The sequence below is a fragment of the Rhinopithecus roxellana genome, chromosome 4, assembly GCF_007565055.1.
Source record: "Rhinopithecus roxellana isolate Shanxi Qingling chromosome 4, ASM756505v1, whole genome shotgun sequence".
NCBI lineage: Eukaryota > Metazoa > Chordata > Mammalia > Primates > Cercopithecidae > Rhinopithecus > Rhinopithecus roxellana.
Genome location: NC_044552.1, coordinates 13826468 through 13845403, shown reverse-complemented (window position 1 = coordinate 13845403; position 18936 = coordinate 13826468). Strand labels below are relative to the sequence as shown.

At 44.7% G+C, this 18936-nt stretch overlaps 1 protein-coding gene and 1 long non-coding RNA gene across 4 annotated transcripts in view; one reads left to right on the top strand and one right to left on the bottom strand.

Annotated features, from left to right (window-relative positions):
• F13A1 (coagulation factor XIII A chain) overlaps positions 1-4124 on the bottom strand; it is a 153848-nt gene extending 149724 nt beyond the window's left edge. The window contains exons 1-2 of one of the 2 annotated variants that reach the window (XM_010371346.2): positions 4055-4124; positions 2062-2209 (exon numbers count right to left, since the gene is read on the bottom strand). In XM_010371346.2, coding sequence (XP_010369648.1) covers positions 2062-2191 — 130 coding nt within the window. In that variant the 5' untranslated portion in view covers positions 2192-2209; positions 4055-4124. Of the gene's footprint in view, positions 1-2061; positions 2210-3718; positions 3848-4054 lie in introns of those variants that run through there. The other variant, XM_030928163.1, reaches the window with a different exon arrangement.
• On the top strand, positions 2963-17845 carry LOC115896811. Of its 2 annotated transcripts, XR_004056694.1 has the most exons (8): positions 2963-3048; positions 3188-3361; positions 3733-3890; positions 8782-9080; positions 9256-9476; positions 11673-11978; positions 13797-13907; positions 17672-17845. It is a non-coding gene; the product is annotated as an uncharacterized LOC115896811 (long non-coding RNA). The 2 variants fall into 2 exon arrangements; XR_004056695.1 differs by lacking the exons at positions 9256-9476; positions 11673-11978; positions 13797-13907 and adding an exon at positions 16319-16543.
• The last annotated feature ends 1091 nt before the right edge of the window (positions 17846-18936 follow it).

Here is an 18936-nt window from a genome sequence, read left to right as displayed (position 1 = left end):
TGCAAAATAAATAATGACTAATTTTTCAGAATAGTTCGGTTATGCTGCTCCCCACCTCTGCCTCTAGAAATCAACAAAAGCAGTAACCCCAGATTTTCTTTTTCTTAATTGGCCTACCCGCACATGTTCTCTGACAGTTTTTATGTCTTACTAGCAGCACTTTGTTCAGATGTCAGATTTATGGGGGCTACAGGTTGTACATATTCCCCATAGGAACAAGTATTCCCTGGAGTGTTTTCCTGACCTTGCTGGGGTATGATAAGTTGCACATTCCCAGTCAATGAGCACTTATTGGTCATGTGCTGTGGCTCAGACATGATCATAGACACTGCTCACTAGATGCTCATGACAATCTGTGAAGTAGGCATTGCTTCCATTTTGCTGATGGAGAAACTGAGGCTTGGGCACCTCTATGACTTTCCCAGAAGGAGCAAGAAGGGCAGATGTGGAGCAGGAAGCCAGGTCTTCTGCCTCTGCTCTCTGCTTCCCTGCACTGCCTTTGTAGAGGTCCCCATTTTTCCCCACCAATCCTGGCAAGAGTGGCTGTGTCCTGACTCCTCATGTGGCAAGGGCAGCTGTGTCATTACTCCTCATGTTCTTACTGCTCACTTCTCCCAGTGCCTGCACCCGCTTTCTGGGGGCCCAGAGTCTTCTGTGCCACAGGGGAATTTTGCTAGAAGATGGAATACACAAAGGCAACCTGCTTAATAATTTGATGTCTGTAGGCTTTTCAATTTTATTTGCATTCTTAAAGAAAAAGACTCATAGACTGGGCAAGGAGTGAATATCAACTGCTTACCTTCAGCCTCTATTTCCTAACCTATAACATGAGGATGAGGACTCGTTGATTAGCAAGTTCTCTTAAACCCAGTTCTGTGGCTGTCATGGTTGGGTTTAAAGAGTGGCACCCAGCTGGGAGAGAGACTTCAGAACTACAAGTTCATCTTAGCCCCTCAAACTCTACCACCTGACTGAAGATGCTCTTCTGTTCTGTGAACCTCTTTTCCCAAACTTGGATGTACTGGATGCCTCCCTGATTTCACTATTTGATATCAAATCATCTAGTGTGATAGTAACACAGTGACACCAGTCCACAACACCTGGGCAGGTGTCTGGCTTGCTGGATAAACTGCACTTCTCCTTTCCCTTTGCTATATGGAGCGATGCATCAGTCTGGGCTTTCAGGCATTGGTCTCCTTCTAACGAGGGGAATCAACTACACAGCTCCAGCATGACCATGCTCACCTATCCCAGCAAATGGATGTTTTATCCCCAGTGAAACCCAGCACAGAACACCCTTAGGAGTAAAATTGGATGTTGGTGCATGAATGCTATGCCACTCGGGGACATGAGTCTGAATGTCCCTGCTGTGGCCCAGGGGAATGATGTCTGTATCACCAAACCAGTGCTGGCACCTGGGCCTTGTCACCGCTGACAGGGCTGAGAGGAGGTCAACTGCTGGCCACTGTACCCGGAGCAGGTTTCTAGGGATCAGGCAGAGGCAAGAAGCTGGGGAAGCAGCTTGCCTTGCCAGCTCACCAGGCTGCTCTGGAGAGAAATCGAGGGCTTCTATCTCTATTACTGTCAGAGTCTGGCACTTCTCCCCGGCTCTGAAATTCACAGCAATGGATGGAAAAGGGAGGAGGGAGAAGGAAGGAGGTGCAAGCCAGACAAGCAAAACAGCCACAATATTTTGGAAGTGGAATATTCCAGCTAGAGAAAATTCTCTACAGCATGGAGCAGTAGGGCTGGAAGAGGCCCTAGCTAATCCAGCACTCTGGTTTTGTACAGGAAATAGTTGAGTGGTAGAAAGACAAAGCAACTTCCCTGAGGTTACAAGGTCAGTAAGTGGCAGAACTGGGACAAGGCTCTGGGTCTCTGGTGCTTTCACCACTTAAAAGAAAGCTTTTGCTTCCTTCCTTTATAAAACCAGAGATTGACAGCAGCCTTCCTTTTGTGGGGACCCCAGTGTAGACAGAGGATGTTTACCTGCAGGGAAGAGGGGCCAGGGCCCAGCTGTGCCTGGACCCAGAGTGGTGGGGAGGGGGCGTATGCTCATACCTTGCAGGTTGACGCCCCGGGGCACCACGCCCTGAGGCTCCAGTGTGGGCAAGTCATCTTCCGCTGCATTAGAGTTATTGGGTGGAACCGCTCTCCTGCCTCCAAAGGCGACTCTGGAGGTTTCTGACATTCTTAACTTTACAAGGTCCTTCAGAAAAAAAAAAAAAAAAAGACAACAGAAAAGGCATGGAAAGTGAGTAACATTTGAGACAAGGATTCCAAAATAGAGCAACAGACATATCTGTGTGATAGCACTTGAGCAACACATTTTGCGGTTTGCATAAATAAAAACGGAGAAGTGGCAGCAATGATTAGTCTAATGATGGAATACAGTTCCCCAAGGATCTTGGGGAGATTTTGTGCGTGTCAAAACATATGGAAAGCAGAAGAAAAGGGGTTTATTTACATAAATATAAAAATTAAAAGATTTGTGGAGACCCGGATTCCCCCACCTTCCATAATCCTACAGCAGCATCTTCACAAGAAATCTTTCCTGCCATATGCATGTGCTGTATCTATGTTCATTTCATAGAGATTTATGAGATTATAAGTCACTTTTAAGAATAAACCCACACAACCATGTCCAGATAAACGTTGTCTTCTAAAGCATTCACATTTGCAATTTAATTCAACCAATATTTATTGAGGGCCTACAACATGCCAGGCTGTGATCTAGGTACATGGCATACATCAGAGAACAAAACAGAATTTTTGCTGACAGATTGTAGTCTGGTAGCGTTAGGGTGGAGCCCAGCAAGAGCCATAAGTAAACCCAGTTAGGGGTCTGAGGAGGTAGGAACTGCTTTGGAAACAGAACCACATGGAGGAGGATAAGGAGGTGGAGAGGTTGGGCGTGCAATTTTAAACAGGGCTATCAATAGGCTTAGGAAGTCAGGGTTGCCAACATTTCCCATGCCCCAAGCCTGCTTCCCCTTCCTTTGGAGCTTGTGCAGGCACTGAGCCAGTTTAAACAACACACACCTGAAGGTCAGTGACCAGTAAGTACTTGTTGACCAACTGACCAAATGAAGGGGGACTTTGTTTCTGGGCCCAATGAAGGTTCCCCCTTGATCCCCTGGATTACCCAGTCATGACTCCTGGCGACTTGGCTATTTTCAAAAACCAGGCACACCCCCAAGAGATGAAGAGTCCCCATTGTAGAGGCCACCAGAGTAGAGAGATGGTTCCAGAGACATGTGGAACACTAACAACATGCTAGAGAAAAGACAACCACGCCTAAGGTGTTTGGTCTGAGAAGGAGACAGGAGTGTTTGACTGCATGAGGTGTGAATAGGTACCCGTAAGTATAGATAAACATATTTACAGTCATTGGTGAGCTGAGGGGGGAAGGGAGGGAGAAGACAGAAAAAGGGTTAATGATAGGGAGAAGGCTGGAGAGAGCCATCCTCTGGTGGGAAATACCAAAGGTAGGCTGTGGCATGGCTAGGGGTGCAGAACAGTGTTGGAAGACACACTGCTAAGGGGAAGAAGTGGGTTGCCCCAGGTGCACGCCTGGCTGGGTGAATGCGTGCGGCGGGCAGGAGCCCTTGCTTCTGGGCGTGTCTAAGGAGGAGAAGTGGCTGAAGTGCAGCTCCAAATTGGGATGAAGGAAGGCGATGCCGGGCGGGCTGTGCTCACTTGGTCCCACTCCCCTCACCTTTTGTGTTCCAGCTCCATAATCTGCTCCCCTGAGGAAAGGGGGCTTGTCCCTCGGGGAAGCACCCCCGACTCCCCCATCCCCATTTGGTGGCCTTTCAAGCAAGCAACGGCTTCAGGAGAGCTCCGTGGAGAGCCTGAGAGAAGTCTCGCTCAGAAGCTGGGCTGGGCAGGTGCGGAGCTGGGGTCGGGAAGCGAGGATTGGGCAAGTGGGACTGCCTGTGACCGGCGCCACAGGGCCCAGAGCAAGCCGCTTGCGGGTTCACCCAGGAAACCGAGGTGCAGGAGGCGGACGCAGCGGGCCCCTGGCTCTTAGGGTGCAGGGACGGCAGCTTACCTGCAGGCACTCCCCTCCAGAGGTGCCCTCGCGTGGGCTTGCTCTGTGCGCCTCGGGGACTTCCTCAAACGGACTCCGGAAAGACTAGACAGTTGGCTCTTAAATAACTTCCCAAGAGGAGCCCTCACCCTCCTCCCCTGTCCCACAGGGTTTTCTCCTCCCCCTTCTCCACAGCTGGAGCCCAGCAAGGGAGCTCTGAGGATTTTCTATTTACTTCATCCTGGCTTGTTATCCCGGCAGGTGCCTCCTTCTCTCCCACTTACCCCTCTGACTCCCAATTTCTCATTCCTGCTTCTCCTCCCCATCCCCACCCCTAGTTCTGCCCCCCCAACCCCCCCGTTACTGGGAGTACCAGGCAAGGGACCCTGCAGTGCCAGGAAGTTCCCACCCATCCTTTTTGGTCAGAGGGTCTGGGAGGGTCTCCTTTACAAAGGAATGCTTTTGCCTGCAGCTCCGCTGCTACTGTGGCTTGGCAGGAGGGGTCTGCCCTCCCACAGACAGGTCACCCAGACAGTTGTGACCATGCATCCAGTGAGAGCAACGTGTCCCTCCTCTGCAAATAAGGCATGGTCTGCATTCCTGAATCATCCCAGAGCCACAGCCACCGCCTAACCACAAGACTTCCTGCAGGAATGGGATGCCTAGCCCCAAGGAACATGAGTAAACATCTTTAATAGTGCCATGCATATTAGAAAATCACACTTTGTTTTCTCTGAAAATCATTTTAGTGCATGTTCAAAAATTAGAGAGAAAGAAAAGAGAATTTTCCTCCTAAAATTTTCCTTTCCTTTCCTTTCCTTCCCCTCCCTTTCCCTTTCCTTTCCTTTCCTTTTCCTTTTCCTTTCCCTTCCTTTCCTTTGCTTTCCTTTCCTTTCCCTTCCCTTCCCTTCCTTTCTCTTTTCTTTCTTTCTTTCTTTCTTTCTTTCTTTCTTTCTTTCTTTCTTTCTTTCTTTCTTTCTTTCTTTCTTTCTTTCTTTCTTTTTCTTTCTTTCTTTCTTTCTTTCTTTCTTTCTTTCTTTCTTTCTTTCTTTCTTTCTTTCTTTCTTTCTTTCTTTCTTTCTTTCTTTCCTTCTTGCTTTCTTTCTTTCTTTCTCTTTCTTTCTTTCTTTCTTTCTTTTTCTTTCTTTCCTTCCTTTCTTCCTTCCTTCCTTTCTTCCTTCCTTCTTTCTTCCTTTCTTCCTTCCTTTCTTCCTTCCTTTCTTTCATCTTTCAGATGGAGTCTTGCTCTGTTGCAAAGGCTGGAGTGCAACTTCCACCTCCCAGGTTCAAGTGATTCTCCTGCCTCAGCCTCCCAAGTAGCTGGAACCACAGGTGCACACTACCATGCCAGGCTAACTTTTGTATTTTTAGTAGAGGTGGGGCTTAACCATGTTGACCAGGCTGGTCTTGAACTTCTGACCTCAGGTGATCCACCCTCCTTGGCTTCCCAAAGTGCTGGGATTACAGGCATGAGCTGCTGCACCCAGTCAAACATGACTATTTCTAACCCTCTTCACTGTCTTCAAATTTCTGACCCTGCCACTCAATCTCCTGATGTTATAGAGAAGAAAAAAAAAAAAAAGATGCCATTGGTTAGAAATTCTCTCAATTTTCTGCTACCAGATCTATGAACTCACCTGCAACCTTATCTATCTTTTCCTCTTTCTTCCTGTTACTAAAGCTGGGAAGGTCCCTCCTCCCCGCTGCATCTCCAGACCAGGCTTCTATGTTGCCTTGTTCTCCAGGGCTTTGCTGTGTCTCTTATCCACTCTTCCTCTTGTAGCTTCAAGCTCCTGCTTGCTAACACTGCGTCTTCTTAGCATTCATGCAATTTCAGGTCTCTTCAATATTTATTAAAACACCTCCCCCGACCTATGTCCCCCCTCCTGCTGTTACTCCTCCTCTCCTCCGCTTCATCACTAAGTTTCTGCCATCTGGCTTCCACCTCATCATTCTACTGAACCTGGAGATCTCCAAGGCCTGTGCTTAGGCCAAAAGACAGGATTCAGTTCTTATTTACCTGACCTTTTGGAAGCGTTGAACTCTCTCTTTGAAGGCATTTTTCCTAGACTTCCTTGACATTGAACACTGCGGTTTCCTCCAGTGCAGCACAATATTCCTTGATTGTCTCAGTCACTCCCTTTGTTTTAAAGTTCCATCTATACCCCGACACCTCCCAAATCTGGGTCTTTCGTTGGGATCTTTTCCAGAACTGCAGATTCCCTTATCGAAGTGCCTACTGGCTATCCTCGCTTGTCACATTCCAGTGACAACACACGCTCATCATGTCTAACATGAGATGTATCAGTTTCCCTGAAAACCTGGTGCATCTCAGGAGTTCCCTACCTCAGTGAATACCATCACCTTACACGCAGGTGGTATGCCAGACATGTGGGCATCATTCTTGAGGCTTCCTTGTTTCTCTTCCTCAATCATCAAATTCGATCCCTGAGCAAATATTTTCTATCCTACCTCTTAAATAGCCCTTGAAGCTACCCATGAACCCCTTTCCAGCCCATTCTCTACAGTGCAGTCAGAATGAACATTTCGGGGCTCAAATCCAAAATCAAATTATTTGCTCAAAGCCCTTATATGGTTACTTCTCTTTGCTTTTTGGATAAATTGAGGGTTTAAACTGACCAGACCCTATACAAGCTGGACCCTGCCTCTAGCACTCTTCTTTCCCTCAGCATTCATACAATGTAAGGTTTCCAGTATTTTAAAAAACCTTCTCCCAACACCAGTCTCCCCTCCCCACCTTCCACTGTTGTTTCTCCTCTCTTCCTCTTCATCACTAAGCTTCTGCCATTTGGCTTCCATCTTTCTTCCCTACCATCTTCCTCTACCACCTTTCTTCCCTGCCTGGCCTCCGTCCACTGACTCCCCAGATGTCTTGTAAGGAGTTTACCTTGTTGTAGTGCTCCTCACACTGCATGATCATGTTCTGTTTCCTTGGCTGTACCCGCACTAGACCACAAAAAGGTAGGGACTCCAGCCAGAGTTCCCTGGAGAGAGGCTGCTGACCACTTAACTATCCAAAGTCCATCTTTGCCACATTCCTTGCTGAGTGCTACAGAAAGGCCCTAAAGATGTCTAGCACTGCTTCCCCTCAGCATTCATACAATTTCAGGTCTCCTCAGTATTTTTTTAACCAGCCCCCCAATCCCTAACTATCATATTCTGGTAGTTCTCCTGGCAAACATCAAATCTGAGTGTCCAGGATTCTGAGATACCCTCACCCATGTGGGGTTTGAGGATGAGCAGCCACCCTGGTACCCTTCAGATGAGGTTGCGCAGATACCAGGTGCCCCCAGGACTTGGAGTTGGGTTGTGCATTCAGAACAGGATTGTCACCCTCACAACCACCTCCACGGTGTCAGTTTTGGCCTTAGACTAATAATTGGCTGTGTGAACATACACACACAGTGGTTGGCTTTCTGACTCTCCCAAACCACTAACCTCATAAGCATCATAAACGCAGTGGCTTTCCTTGTGCTTAACAACGTCGATAAAAATGTGTCCAAGGCACCAAGCCCTAGAATGTGGTTGAAGCCCATTCATTTTACAGGGCATTTTCTCGTGGTTATATGGCTGAGACATCAGAACAAAGGATTCCGGTTACACAGCGAATCTTGAACTGTGCCAGGGATGCAACTTCCACAGGTGCATAGTCTCTGAGGTCCTTCAGGATGGGAGGATGTCTTCTATTTCTGAATGCCCCTTGCCTGGCATGGAGGTGGACCCACATAAATATTTAAGGAATGTAACAGATGAGGTTCATCCAGGAAAACGAAAACCACTTTAGGTCTTTCTAAAAGAAGGGATTTAAGGTAGAGGACTGGTTACACAGGTGAGAGAAGAGACAAGAAACCAAACAGGAGAAGGTGAGTCAACTCCACAATTAGCAACAGCAGAGAGGAGTTAGTGTCATCATAGCGGGAGGACTGAGGGTAGGTCAGGCACTGGAACTGTGTGGTCGTGTCTGGTGGGAGCTTTAGATGCAGTCATTACAAGAAACACTGTCTGGGTCAAGAGGGAGGGAAGAACTATCCTAGCTTGTCCCTTTCTTCCCGCTCCCTCTCCCTCCCTTGTCTGCCATTTTGCTGAACTCCACTAGAATCAGTTGACAAAGCACTCTGGAAAACACCGCCTGCAAATTTAGCCCCACCACTCCTGTGTTGGGGGCCCCAAGGCTATTCCCAGGTTCTATGATTCACTAGGAGGACTCACCAGACTCGGCCACCCACATGCCCACAATCAGATACAAATGTACATATATTATATGTACTACACGGTAAATCATGACGAAAAGATACAAATCTAAATTAGCAGAGAAAAGGCACTTGGGCAAAGTCCAGAGGAAATCAGGCAGAAGCTTCCAAAGGTCCTAATCAGGGCACAGGGGCTGTGCCTACCAACCCTGGCAATGAGTTGTGACAACACTCATGTAATGTCATCTGCCAGGGATGCTCACCAGAGGCTCAGGGTGTTTATGGGGGGCTGGTCACATAGGTACCCTCTGCCTAGCTCATATTCATTTTCCAGACTCCTTGAAGGAAGCAGGTGTTCAGCGTGAGCCACACTTTTTGTACATTTTAGGCCTAGCCAGCCCCACTTGTCTGTCAGGGAACAGTGGGAAGACTCCTGAAGTCCAAGTTCCCAGATGCCAGACAAAGCCAAGCTTGCAAGTACGGCTTTCTAAGCCAGTTTCAAGTTTGCTATGTTAACTCTTTTCTGCACCCATACAGGGAAAGGGTGAGGAAAGCCTCTCTGGGCAAACAGTTCCAGGACTGCCACAACACACTGTGCTCTTTTGTCATGGCATGGTCAGTCCCTCACATGAGATGTCAATAGGCCTGGAGCATGAGGAGACTCCAGTGGGAACATCACAAGGCGAATCCAGTTCTGCCCCTACTTTCTTGGCCTGACCAGCTCAGCATGAGACCTCCAAGGAGACGTGCACTCCCTCTGGCTACACGGGCCTGAGCATACCTTCTCACTCTTCTGCAGCTGAAGGGGTCACCCCATTGCCTCCCCAAGAAGCAGGGTAAGAATGCCTAAACACATCACTTTGGGATCCTGGCGTCTGTCAGAAATATGTAGCAAACTTTGGGAGTTGTGAATAAACAGAAAATACATAGGAGGAGGGATTCTGGATCCCCTCACCTTGATCCTTTAATTTTGAGTTTTCATTTCTATGGTATTGACACTTTTCTCTGCAGTCTCTCCAGACAAACCATCTTTCTCCTACCTGGCAATACCCAAGGAGCAGACCGTATTTGCTCAGGCAATGAATTTTCTGGCAAACTCTATTTGATTTACATGCAAAACTTCACATCTCAAACAAACAAACAGAAAACCCAGTCATGTCTGGACGCTGCTGGTTTTTTCCAGCTGAACAAGACCTGGATTTTGTTGGTTGTAGATGTAATTCCAGAGGGAGGTGAGTAGATATAAATAACAACTGGCCTTGTACAAAGATGCCAGACCCTCTGACATGAATGAACCAAGTTCATCTCTTGGGAGAGTCTTTCTCCTCCACTGCCCTTGATCCTGTAGGAGCTGGAGAAAACTTTCCACTCCAGATGGAGGTGTACTGGGGGAGAGGATGAAAGGGAGGCTGGGTGGGCAGTTTGTAGTCATGTTCTAGCCACAGTAGTGAGCAGTGGGAGAAGGCAAGGGGCCCTCTGTATCCATTCACATATTTTTCGAAGCCTCATGAAAATTTTCACGAAGTCTGACAATGACATTTTAAAAGGAAAATATAAAGCATAACCGCAGTTGCCACCACAATAGGGCATGGGATCTAAGAGAGGACCATGCCTCTGACAGCCTCTTTTCCTTCTACAATCATCTGTACTCTATCTTCATGGGGAGCAGTGGTGGATCGCTGGGGGCTGCCTCACCTCATAGCAGGCAAATAGAAGAAAGCTGTTCTCACCTTAGGAAAGAAAGATTTAACAAATGCACCCACTTACTTAGAGTGAATATCTTTGTCTTTTAAAAAAATTATTTTTAATTGTGGTAAAATACACATAAAACTTATAATCTTTTTTTTTTTTTTTTTTTTTTTTTTGAGACGGAGTCTCGCTCTGTCGCCCAGGCTGGAGTGCAGTGGCCGGATCTCAGCTCACTGCAAGCTCCGCCTCCTGGGTTTACGCCATTCTCCTGCCTCAGCCTCCCGAGTAGCTGGGACTACAGGCGCCCACCACCATGCCCGGAGAGTTTTTTGTAGTTTTTAGTAGAGACGGGGTTTCACTGTGTTAGCCAGGATGGTCTCGATCTCCTGACCTCATGATCCGCTCGTCTTGGCCTCCCAAAGTGCTGGGATTACAGGCGTGAGCCACCGTGCCGGCCTCACCAAACTCTTCTAGTGAGGTCTGTGGATATGGGCCAGCAGGGTGCCCTTGTCTGTGGCAGACTCTTGCCCAAGAGTGCTGCTGCCCTCTGTTGTAGTCGCACAACTGCACCTTCTTGCTGATGAGGTGAAGCACTAACACCAGGCCAGAAATGGAAGGGACATCATGTCAACCAGAGTCTTCCTAACAGCACAACTTCTGGATAATGATCTATGAATTTCTAAGGCAAGCCAAAGGCCATTGCATAATCACATGTGGGTGCTACAACAGCCAAAGAAAGGGGCAAGTTCTCCTTTCTTTGATGCTCCCTCAGCAATTTCTGCAGTGAAGTTTCAGATAACTGTGCCAGAGCCCTTCCTGTGAAAGTGTTTCTTATTAGTGAATTTCTCCTCTCACAATGATAACTATAAGTGGTTAAAATAGCATCAGAAATACTAACTCTATCATATGGACATGTATCATGATTCACTGAAAATATTTCCCACAATGCAGTTTTAACTTAAACAAAAGTTGTTTATATATACATGTGTGTGTGCGTTTGTGTATTAATAAATATCGACAGTGTAACTTACTCAGAAGAGTTCCTTATGCCTATGTTCTGAAAAAGACAGTACAGATGCCCAAGAATATAAGAAATTTTACTAGGGGCTTTTAGTGGTCCAAGATTCTCCTGCTGGCTTCTGTGAGTGATAATGATCTAGAAGTCTTCAAAAACCCAAAAAGAAGTCTTCTAACAGCCATGACTTAATATAGTCCATTGTGCCTGATTATTCAAACTCCTTCTGATTGTTCCATCTGATTTCATGATCATAAAGCCCATGAAGACATTTGTTCTGGGAAAGAGAACCGATAATGTTTTACAAGCTTAACTGTGGGATATGATGTGGTATTGTGTTTTATGGAATTGGATATGGCCTATGTCATTTCTCTACTATATTTTCACCTTGTATGCAATCTCCTGGGTTACTGTTAAATATATATATGTATATATATATGTACACATACATATTATAGCTAGGTATGGCTTTATGTAGTACTTTCTTAAACATTCTCCCTCAAACCTGAAGGGTCCTTTAATGATTGTGTTCATTTACTCATTTGAGATTAGCTAGTTTCCAAGGATGGGTCAACCATCCATGCCTCCCCGTATTCCCACCCATGTGTAGTCCCCTTCCACAGTGAATCTGGCTTCAACCAACAGAGTGCAGTGGAAGTGGCCCTATGCCAGTTCTCCACCTAAGCTATATGATGTCCTAACAGCTGCCTTTTCATGCTTTTAGAACCCTTAACCAACATTAAGAAGTCTAGCTACATTCCTGGAGTCCAGCTAACATGGAGAAACCATACTGAGAGACCACATGGAGCAGTGGGGACATGAGAGTGTACAGGGAGGGAGAGGAGTCCAGCTGCCTCATAATCCTACCAGAGCCCAGGTGTCAGCCATCTCTGCCAACCTGCAGCATGAGTGAGGATGCGAGTGTGTCACCTGGCAAGTGAATCCTCTGGCCCCAGTCAAGGAGCTGCAGTTGATGGTGCATGGAGCAGAGAGAAACTGCCCTGCTGAGCCCTGCCAAAATCATAAAATTGTGAGCAATAAAACGAAGTGGCTGTTATTTTAATCCACTAAGATTTGGGATAGTGTGTTACACAGCAAGAGATAATGGAGACACATTACTCTAATAAATATTTATTACTTATTAGATTAATAAATATTTATTATTTATTACTACTGTTTATAATAGTAATACAGCACTAATACTGAATATGCTATAATATACAGTAGTATAATTAATATGGTAATATTTATCTATCTACTATTGGCAGACTTTGTGATGAATAAGAAATTATATCTATCTTTAAGGTCTGCAGTCATGAAGGGCAAACTATATTAAAAGCTAGTATTTTGGAATTTTGTCAGCAAGTCTGTTTTCATGATTTAACAGACTTCAAAATATTCTGTGTTTTGCTCCTATAACAAACATGTTCCTTATGGACCTAATCTGGCATATAATATACGTACAAAAATACAAGTTAATTAACGAATTAAAGTCAGTGGAATCTCTTATGTCAGTGAAAGCAATATGGTTGCTGACCAAAAAAAGGAAGTAAAGGTTTTTAGTAAATTATATATGCACCACTGTTTTTTGTTTTGCCTTTATCTTAAACAGTCAGCCACTCACTTAAACTTTGGCTTCTGAGGCTGAGAGCCACATAAAAGGGAGCACTAAATAACTGCAAGTGTAAAGAATGATTTATGCTCCCTAAAATGCTTTATTCATACAAGGGAACTGAGGCTTGGAGAGGCCAAGGGGCTTACTCATCATCACACAGCTGGTACATTACAGGTTTCAGACTCAAACTGACATTTTTAAAACCAAGTCCATTGTCTTGGCTAAAGTACACCTTCACCAACCTCCTATCTTTCTCATACTCAAAATTTCCCTTCAAATCTACACATTCCAAGATCTCTCTTAGAGCTGGGCCCATGGTGCTCCTGGAAGACATGACTGGATGTCATGTCTCTGAGCAGTGACCTAGGCCCAGGTCTTCTGGTTCAGTGGATGGGGACATTAGAATGTGGCAGCTAGCTGGTACCTATTGGAGACCACCCCTGCAGGTGGGGTGACTCTACCACCCTGGGCGGTCAACAGAATAGTTTTTATTGGACCCTCATATGGGTCAAGGACTCTGTTAGGTGCTGTAAGGAATTCAGTGGGGAGAAAGAGAGAGGTCCTTTCCCCTAAAAGACTTACAGACAGCCCCTAAACTTCTGGGTGAAGAGAAGAGCAACATTGAACATCCCTCCTGGACACCTCACCCCTTGGTTCTTCTACCTCACGAGTGCCTCCCAGGGTTTCTGCCCTGTGGACCCTTACTCAAGTTCTCTGGACCAGGGTGGTTACCCATAGCGGGTTAGAACTGCCCATTTATTCTAAATACAACAGCCAACTACCATCTTTATTTCAACCCTCACTTCCCACCACTTCTTCTCTGGTCTCAAAATGCCTTTCAGCAAAGGCAGGAAATATGACAGAAGAAAGTCCCAGTCGAACAAACAATAACCAAAAATGCTCTTTGTTGCTGGCCTTGGCGATCAAAGACATGCACATGTTTGCCAGCTGTAGTTCAGATGCTTTCTATTTCACTCGGCATTATTTTTTTATGAAATTTATGGCCCAGGGACCCATAATTGGCTTTTAGTTCTTCATTCTATACTGTGTGGTATAATTGCCAAGGCATGATAAGACTCAGATTTTAAGGTGGCGTTAATGTATTTACCAGCCTTCCTATCTACAGGCAGGCTCACCTCTTTGTATGGGATTTTAATCATGTTTTGTTTGTAGAAGGGAGATGAAGGTATTCTTGGACTAAATATACTTGTTTTTCTTTGGATTTATTATCAGTATTTCACACCAGTGAAACAGCATACACAACACTGCCAATCTCAAACCTCAGACTTTATCTTCCAGTGTAAGTTTGATTCTTAAGAAGTATACGGAGTCTGTGCAGCGGAGGTAAGTCCTGTTTGAAATGAAGCCTGTTGTTTGTATGAAACACGCTTATTTAGCAGTGTATGATAAGGGGCCTGTTGACCCCAAAGGCTGTCTTTCCTTCCACTCAGCAGCAGCAGCAGCCTGGACTTTGTTTCAGATCGTCTCTGGATGCTGTAGCAAAGCCAGCAAGTGACTCACTGTCTGTCCCCAAACCCTCTTTGCAGCCCCCATTACTGGAGAGTCCCATATTCAACTTAGAAAACATAGTGATGGGAAAGTGGCAGTGTTTGCAGAGTTGCTGGTTGCCAGGGGTCTACATGCAAGGCCAGTGCTGCAATCATTTTCATGAATTTCAGATGTCCTTTCTCTTGCCAACTTCGTGTGTTCTCTGAAAAATAATAATAAGAAAAAAGCCCAGTCATCTGGCCTTACTTCCTTAAACCAAAGCTATTAGAAGTATCCAGGATCTGACTAGGACAGCTAATTTTCTTTCAGTAGTGATTATAGCTACACACCCTGCACAAACTGCATGCAAGATTCCCCCTCAACATAATGTTACATTCTTCACTTCTCCAATTGGTTTCAACTGTTAACAGAGCCCAGGTTTTGCATATGTAGCCACATTTGGGGGGAAAGAAAAAGACTTTGTTGTAGGCAGTTTTGCCTTGATACTTGGCACTACTCCATCTCCTGACTGCGTTGCACTCCTTTCCCTCCCAGGTACCTGAGACTTCTTCATGCACCTGAGTGTCTGACTTTTGATGCAGCTCCTGGTTAGGAACCAGCCCTCTCCATGGTCATTAGCTTCCTTTTTTTTTTTTTTTTTTTTTAAACAAAACTACCATCTAGTAGGCAGCTTCTTCGGCACTATTGTTAGTCTGAGAATTTGCTAGTACTTAACTCGCTCTTCGCAGGCCATAAAAATCTCTATTCTTTGAAGTGTCTAAGTGTGTGATGGCTGAATGTGTTGGGAGGAGCTGTGTTTCAATATGTTTTTTACTTTTGTTCTCAGGCCAGAAAAATTCCATTCAGTTTCATGTGTTCAGTCCTTGAAAACAAAAGGCAGTGCTTCTATTTGAAGCTTTGGTTCATTTAAAGGAAGTAATTGATTCTGTTCTGTGAGTATTCATTGAATACCTCCTAGGACCTATGAACTGATTCATGCTAGAGACTGTGGGGCAGTGCCTCTCAAAAAAAAAAAGAAAAAAAAGAAAAGAAAAAAAAAACCCAATGTGTACCACAATCCTCTGGGGCTTTCTGATTAGCTAGGTTGGGAGCAGGGTCCAATTAATAAGCATTTCTGAAACATCCCAAGGCAATGCTGACATTGCCTTGGTGGACCCCCTTTGAGTAACACTGCTGAGAGAGACACCGTAGCAAATGCTCAGGGTTTTGTGGGAGGACATTGAAACCCATCTGAATTAGACACTAAGACAACCAGTAACACAAATAATTCAAGCCCCAAAATGCACTCCAGAGATATAGAATGCCAGTGGCCTTCAGGAGGTGATAGGAATCACCAACCACTGTGGACCAAAAGTGCCACTGATTAGTCGCCACTATCAGGGTAGGGTTTTGGAGGCAGTGGGGTTTGGAAGAAAGGGTATGATGTGGATAGGTAGGGAAGAGAGAGGAAGGCTTCCTGGGACAAGAGAATATGGTAACAAATGATGATATGTTTGCACTGAGAGCTGATTCATAGTTTCTGCAGAAATAAATGAAGACCAACCAAATGAGAACCAGAAAACTCTACTTATTCAGAGCTTGCAAGACAGTTAGTCACCATCACTAACATTCTGGCAGAAATCCAAAGGCAGGCAGAGGAGTGGGAAAGTTTTAGACTGGTGGAAAGGGAAGGTTCCAGTGTGTGCTGATTGGAGGCTGTTGGCATGAGGAAGCTGGAGGTGGCTCACTAGGAATGGGAATCCCATTTATTGGTTAGGGGGTATATTTTGCTTTCTCCAGTTGGTCCTATATTGGAAGGATGGACACAAATTTAAAAAGCTATAATTTATCGATGGAGTCCTGGCCATTTTTGACAATTGTTGTAGAAGTTATTGCTTGGCTTCCTGAGTTGTTATGAGAGGTAAGAACCTACTTTCTACAAGTCTGACTTATAAGTAGCACGCTAGCTTCCTGGCTGGCTATGTAGGGGTGACATAGTCTCCAGGGCAGGTTGCTGCAGGCTGTGGGTTGTAGTTCTGTTTGTATACATGGTCTGGCCGTTGATGTTTGTACATTCACCCTCTTGTTTCTGGATTTTTGGGGTTTGCCCTGATGTCATCTATCTTTTCATATTGTTTCCTCTTCATTTTTTGAGAATATGGGCTTGTAGCCTCATTCCACTTCACCAATGGCTTTTGAGAGGTCCCTCCTTACTTTATGAGCACTCAGGAGCCCTTCTATGTTCTACTTATTCTCTCATCCCTCAGATTGACAATGAGGAACTTCTCCTGGAGGAGCAGATATTGGTTCAGTTGCTCCTGAGTGAAGCCCACTCTTCAGGCTCCATCGCTGTTCACAGGGTGACAGCTATCGCTTGCATGGAGATACCAAAGCTGTGTGGGAGACATCAAGGACCAGGGCTCACAGTTCTCTCCTTGACCTCATATGGAAGGACAATTGAATGCTCTCTGCAGAAGCTTCCAAGTCCCAAGGTAGAGGGAGCCCTGCAGGATCCCCTTGGATGAAGGCAGATGCAGGCACTGGACCCTTTGCTAGTGTCTAGAAATGGAAACTCTGCAGATGGGGTCTTTGCTGCCAAAGCTAACATCCTAAAGGCTCGTGGCCCCAAACAGCTGAGTGGGGTCACCTCTTTTTCCAGCAAGTGCTTAAAAAGGCTCCATATCAATGCTCCCTAGACACCACATTGAAGCTTTGCAGGACGACTCTCTGTTCTCACCCTCTGTGGGCAGCTGCTTTGGCCACAGTCAACTTCTATCTTCCATCAGAGATGGCCTTCCTTCAGGCTTCTTGACCAGCTCTTTGACGGCACATAACCTTTTAGCCACCTCCCTAATTCTGCAGGTGGCTCACCACTGTTTATTTATCCTATTTCTTTTGCTCTCTGAAACTTCTCTTGGGGTGGCTCCCAGGAGGTCTAGTGAGCCATAGCACCTAATTAATTCCTCATGAGAAGTTCACGTGTTGGGCCATCCTTTCTCATTTTTTTTTTCAGAATTGCTTATTTGTTGCACTTATAGTCATTTCTCATGGAAAAAATTTAACATAGAAATCCATCATATATTAGATTATTCCAGTATACTAAAATGGTCATAGGCACTCAATGTAAAATATTTTAGCATTTAAAAAATCCATAGCAGAGATTTTTTCATTTATAATAATCATAGATATTATTAAAGTAAATAATACATCTGGGAGCTAGGGCTTTTTCACCTTTGAATTCAGACATGTTGGGTGTGTTCGAGCATATGCATTTATTTTTTCTGGGCAGAAAACAAATATCTTTGTGACGGTTGTGTAAACAATGAAAAATTAAGTTATTGAAATAATGATTCTGTTTTGTATATTGAAATTAGAGATTGTTAGCTGCTCCTCGATATTCATTTTCTTCTTCCTCTATAGTATTTGAACCTGCAGTATTTAGCTATGCACTTGTCTGCAAGAAGAGTCTTACTTTCCAACTTTTCTTATATCTGGTTACAGCCAGATGACTGAACTGTAAACAAGGGGTATAAAAGGAGATATGTGTGTGTGAAATTTCTGGCGTGAGTCCTTAAAAGGTGGAGATGTGCCCTTTCTTGACTTATTTTCCTTTCTGCTAGCTGGAACATGAACATGATGGCTGGAGCTAAAGCAGCCATGTGCATCACACTGGGAAAGCCTTAAGGATGGTGTATGATGCAGCCAATTAGAAGGAACCTGAGCTCATTCCAGCCCTGGATCACTTCCTCAGTCTCTTAAGTGAGAGTTAAATAAACATTTGATCAGTTTTTAAAAAGCACTGTTATTCTTGTTTTTTAATCACTTGTAACCAAGCCTGATCACAACTAATAAAACACCAAAATAATCAAATATCAAGGAATAAATTTTGCACTGTCCTTTAAAAAGATGGAAGGAGCATTCATGCCCGATAGGACTGCCTAAATCCACCCAGAAGCATATTCACTAGAGTCTAAAATAGTAGCTCATCATGGTCACAGTCTTCAGTGAGTTAGAGCTGCTCATACACTCAGGATACTGCAGAGATCTTACTGGAAGTAAGACCTCTGGAAAATCTCAGTTTAGAAATGATAGAAAGATGCATTTTCTTAAAAAAATAAAATCAGAATGGGGTAACCTAAAATAATTAGGTGATCACAGCCAGTCTTCACTGTCACAATGTCAAATACGTTTAGGGACAAACAGGTAATGTTAATGTAGTTTGATTTAGGACACCTGAGTGTCAGGAACACGTATGCAAACCTGAGAGTCCTTGTTCTGTCTGAACACACTCAGATTTTTCTAAAATACATGTCTGGCTAAATAAGACTTGTCGGTGAGCTGGTCCTATTCTCAGGTCACCAGATTGTGCTCCCAGTAAGTTTTTATCAACATTTTCATTGGATTAGAGTAGACTTTGTTGTTGGGACAAGACATGATCTCAGGCTTCCATTATAATTAAGGGGAAGACAAGATGGATCAGTACAGGTGACTTTTAGAACCTGAAATGCCTCACTGGGCTCAAGGGTTAAAATCTGGGATGGTTATCTTTGAGCTTGGCGTGAAGTGTGGTGGCCAAGAGAATGATCCATATTAGAAACCTAAATACCAGACAGACAAAGAAAGGAAGTGCACATCCAGGGTTGAGACCAAGAGAACTAGAGGTTCAGATTCAGAGAGTAAGCCATCAGTCTCTGAGCAAGAGAGAAGAAATAACCTGAATGGGAAGTAAAAATTTTTTTAAAAGTTTAAATTAAAATAAAATTGATGTCTTGTATGTTGTATATAAATATTAGATTTAAGTTAAGAAAGGATAAAATGCAGAAAACATAGACCATATGCAGATAGGCTAATAGCCATTCTTCCCATCGACCCACACAAAAATAAA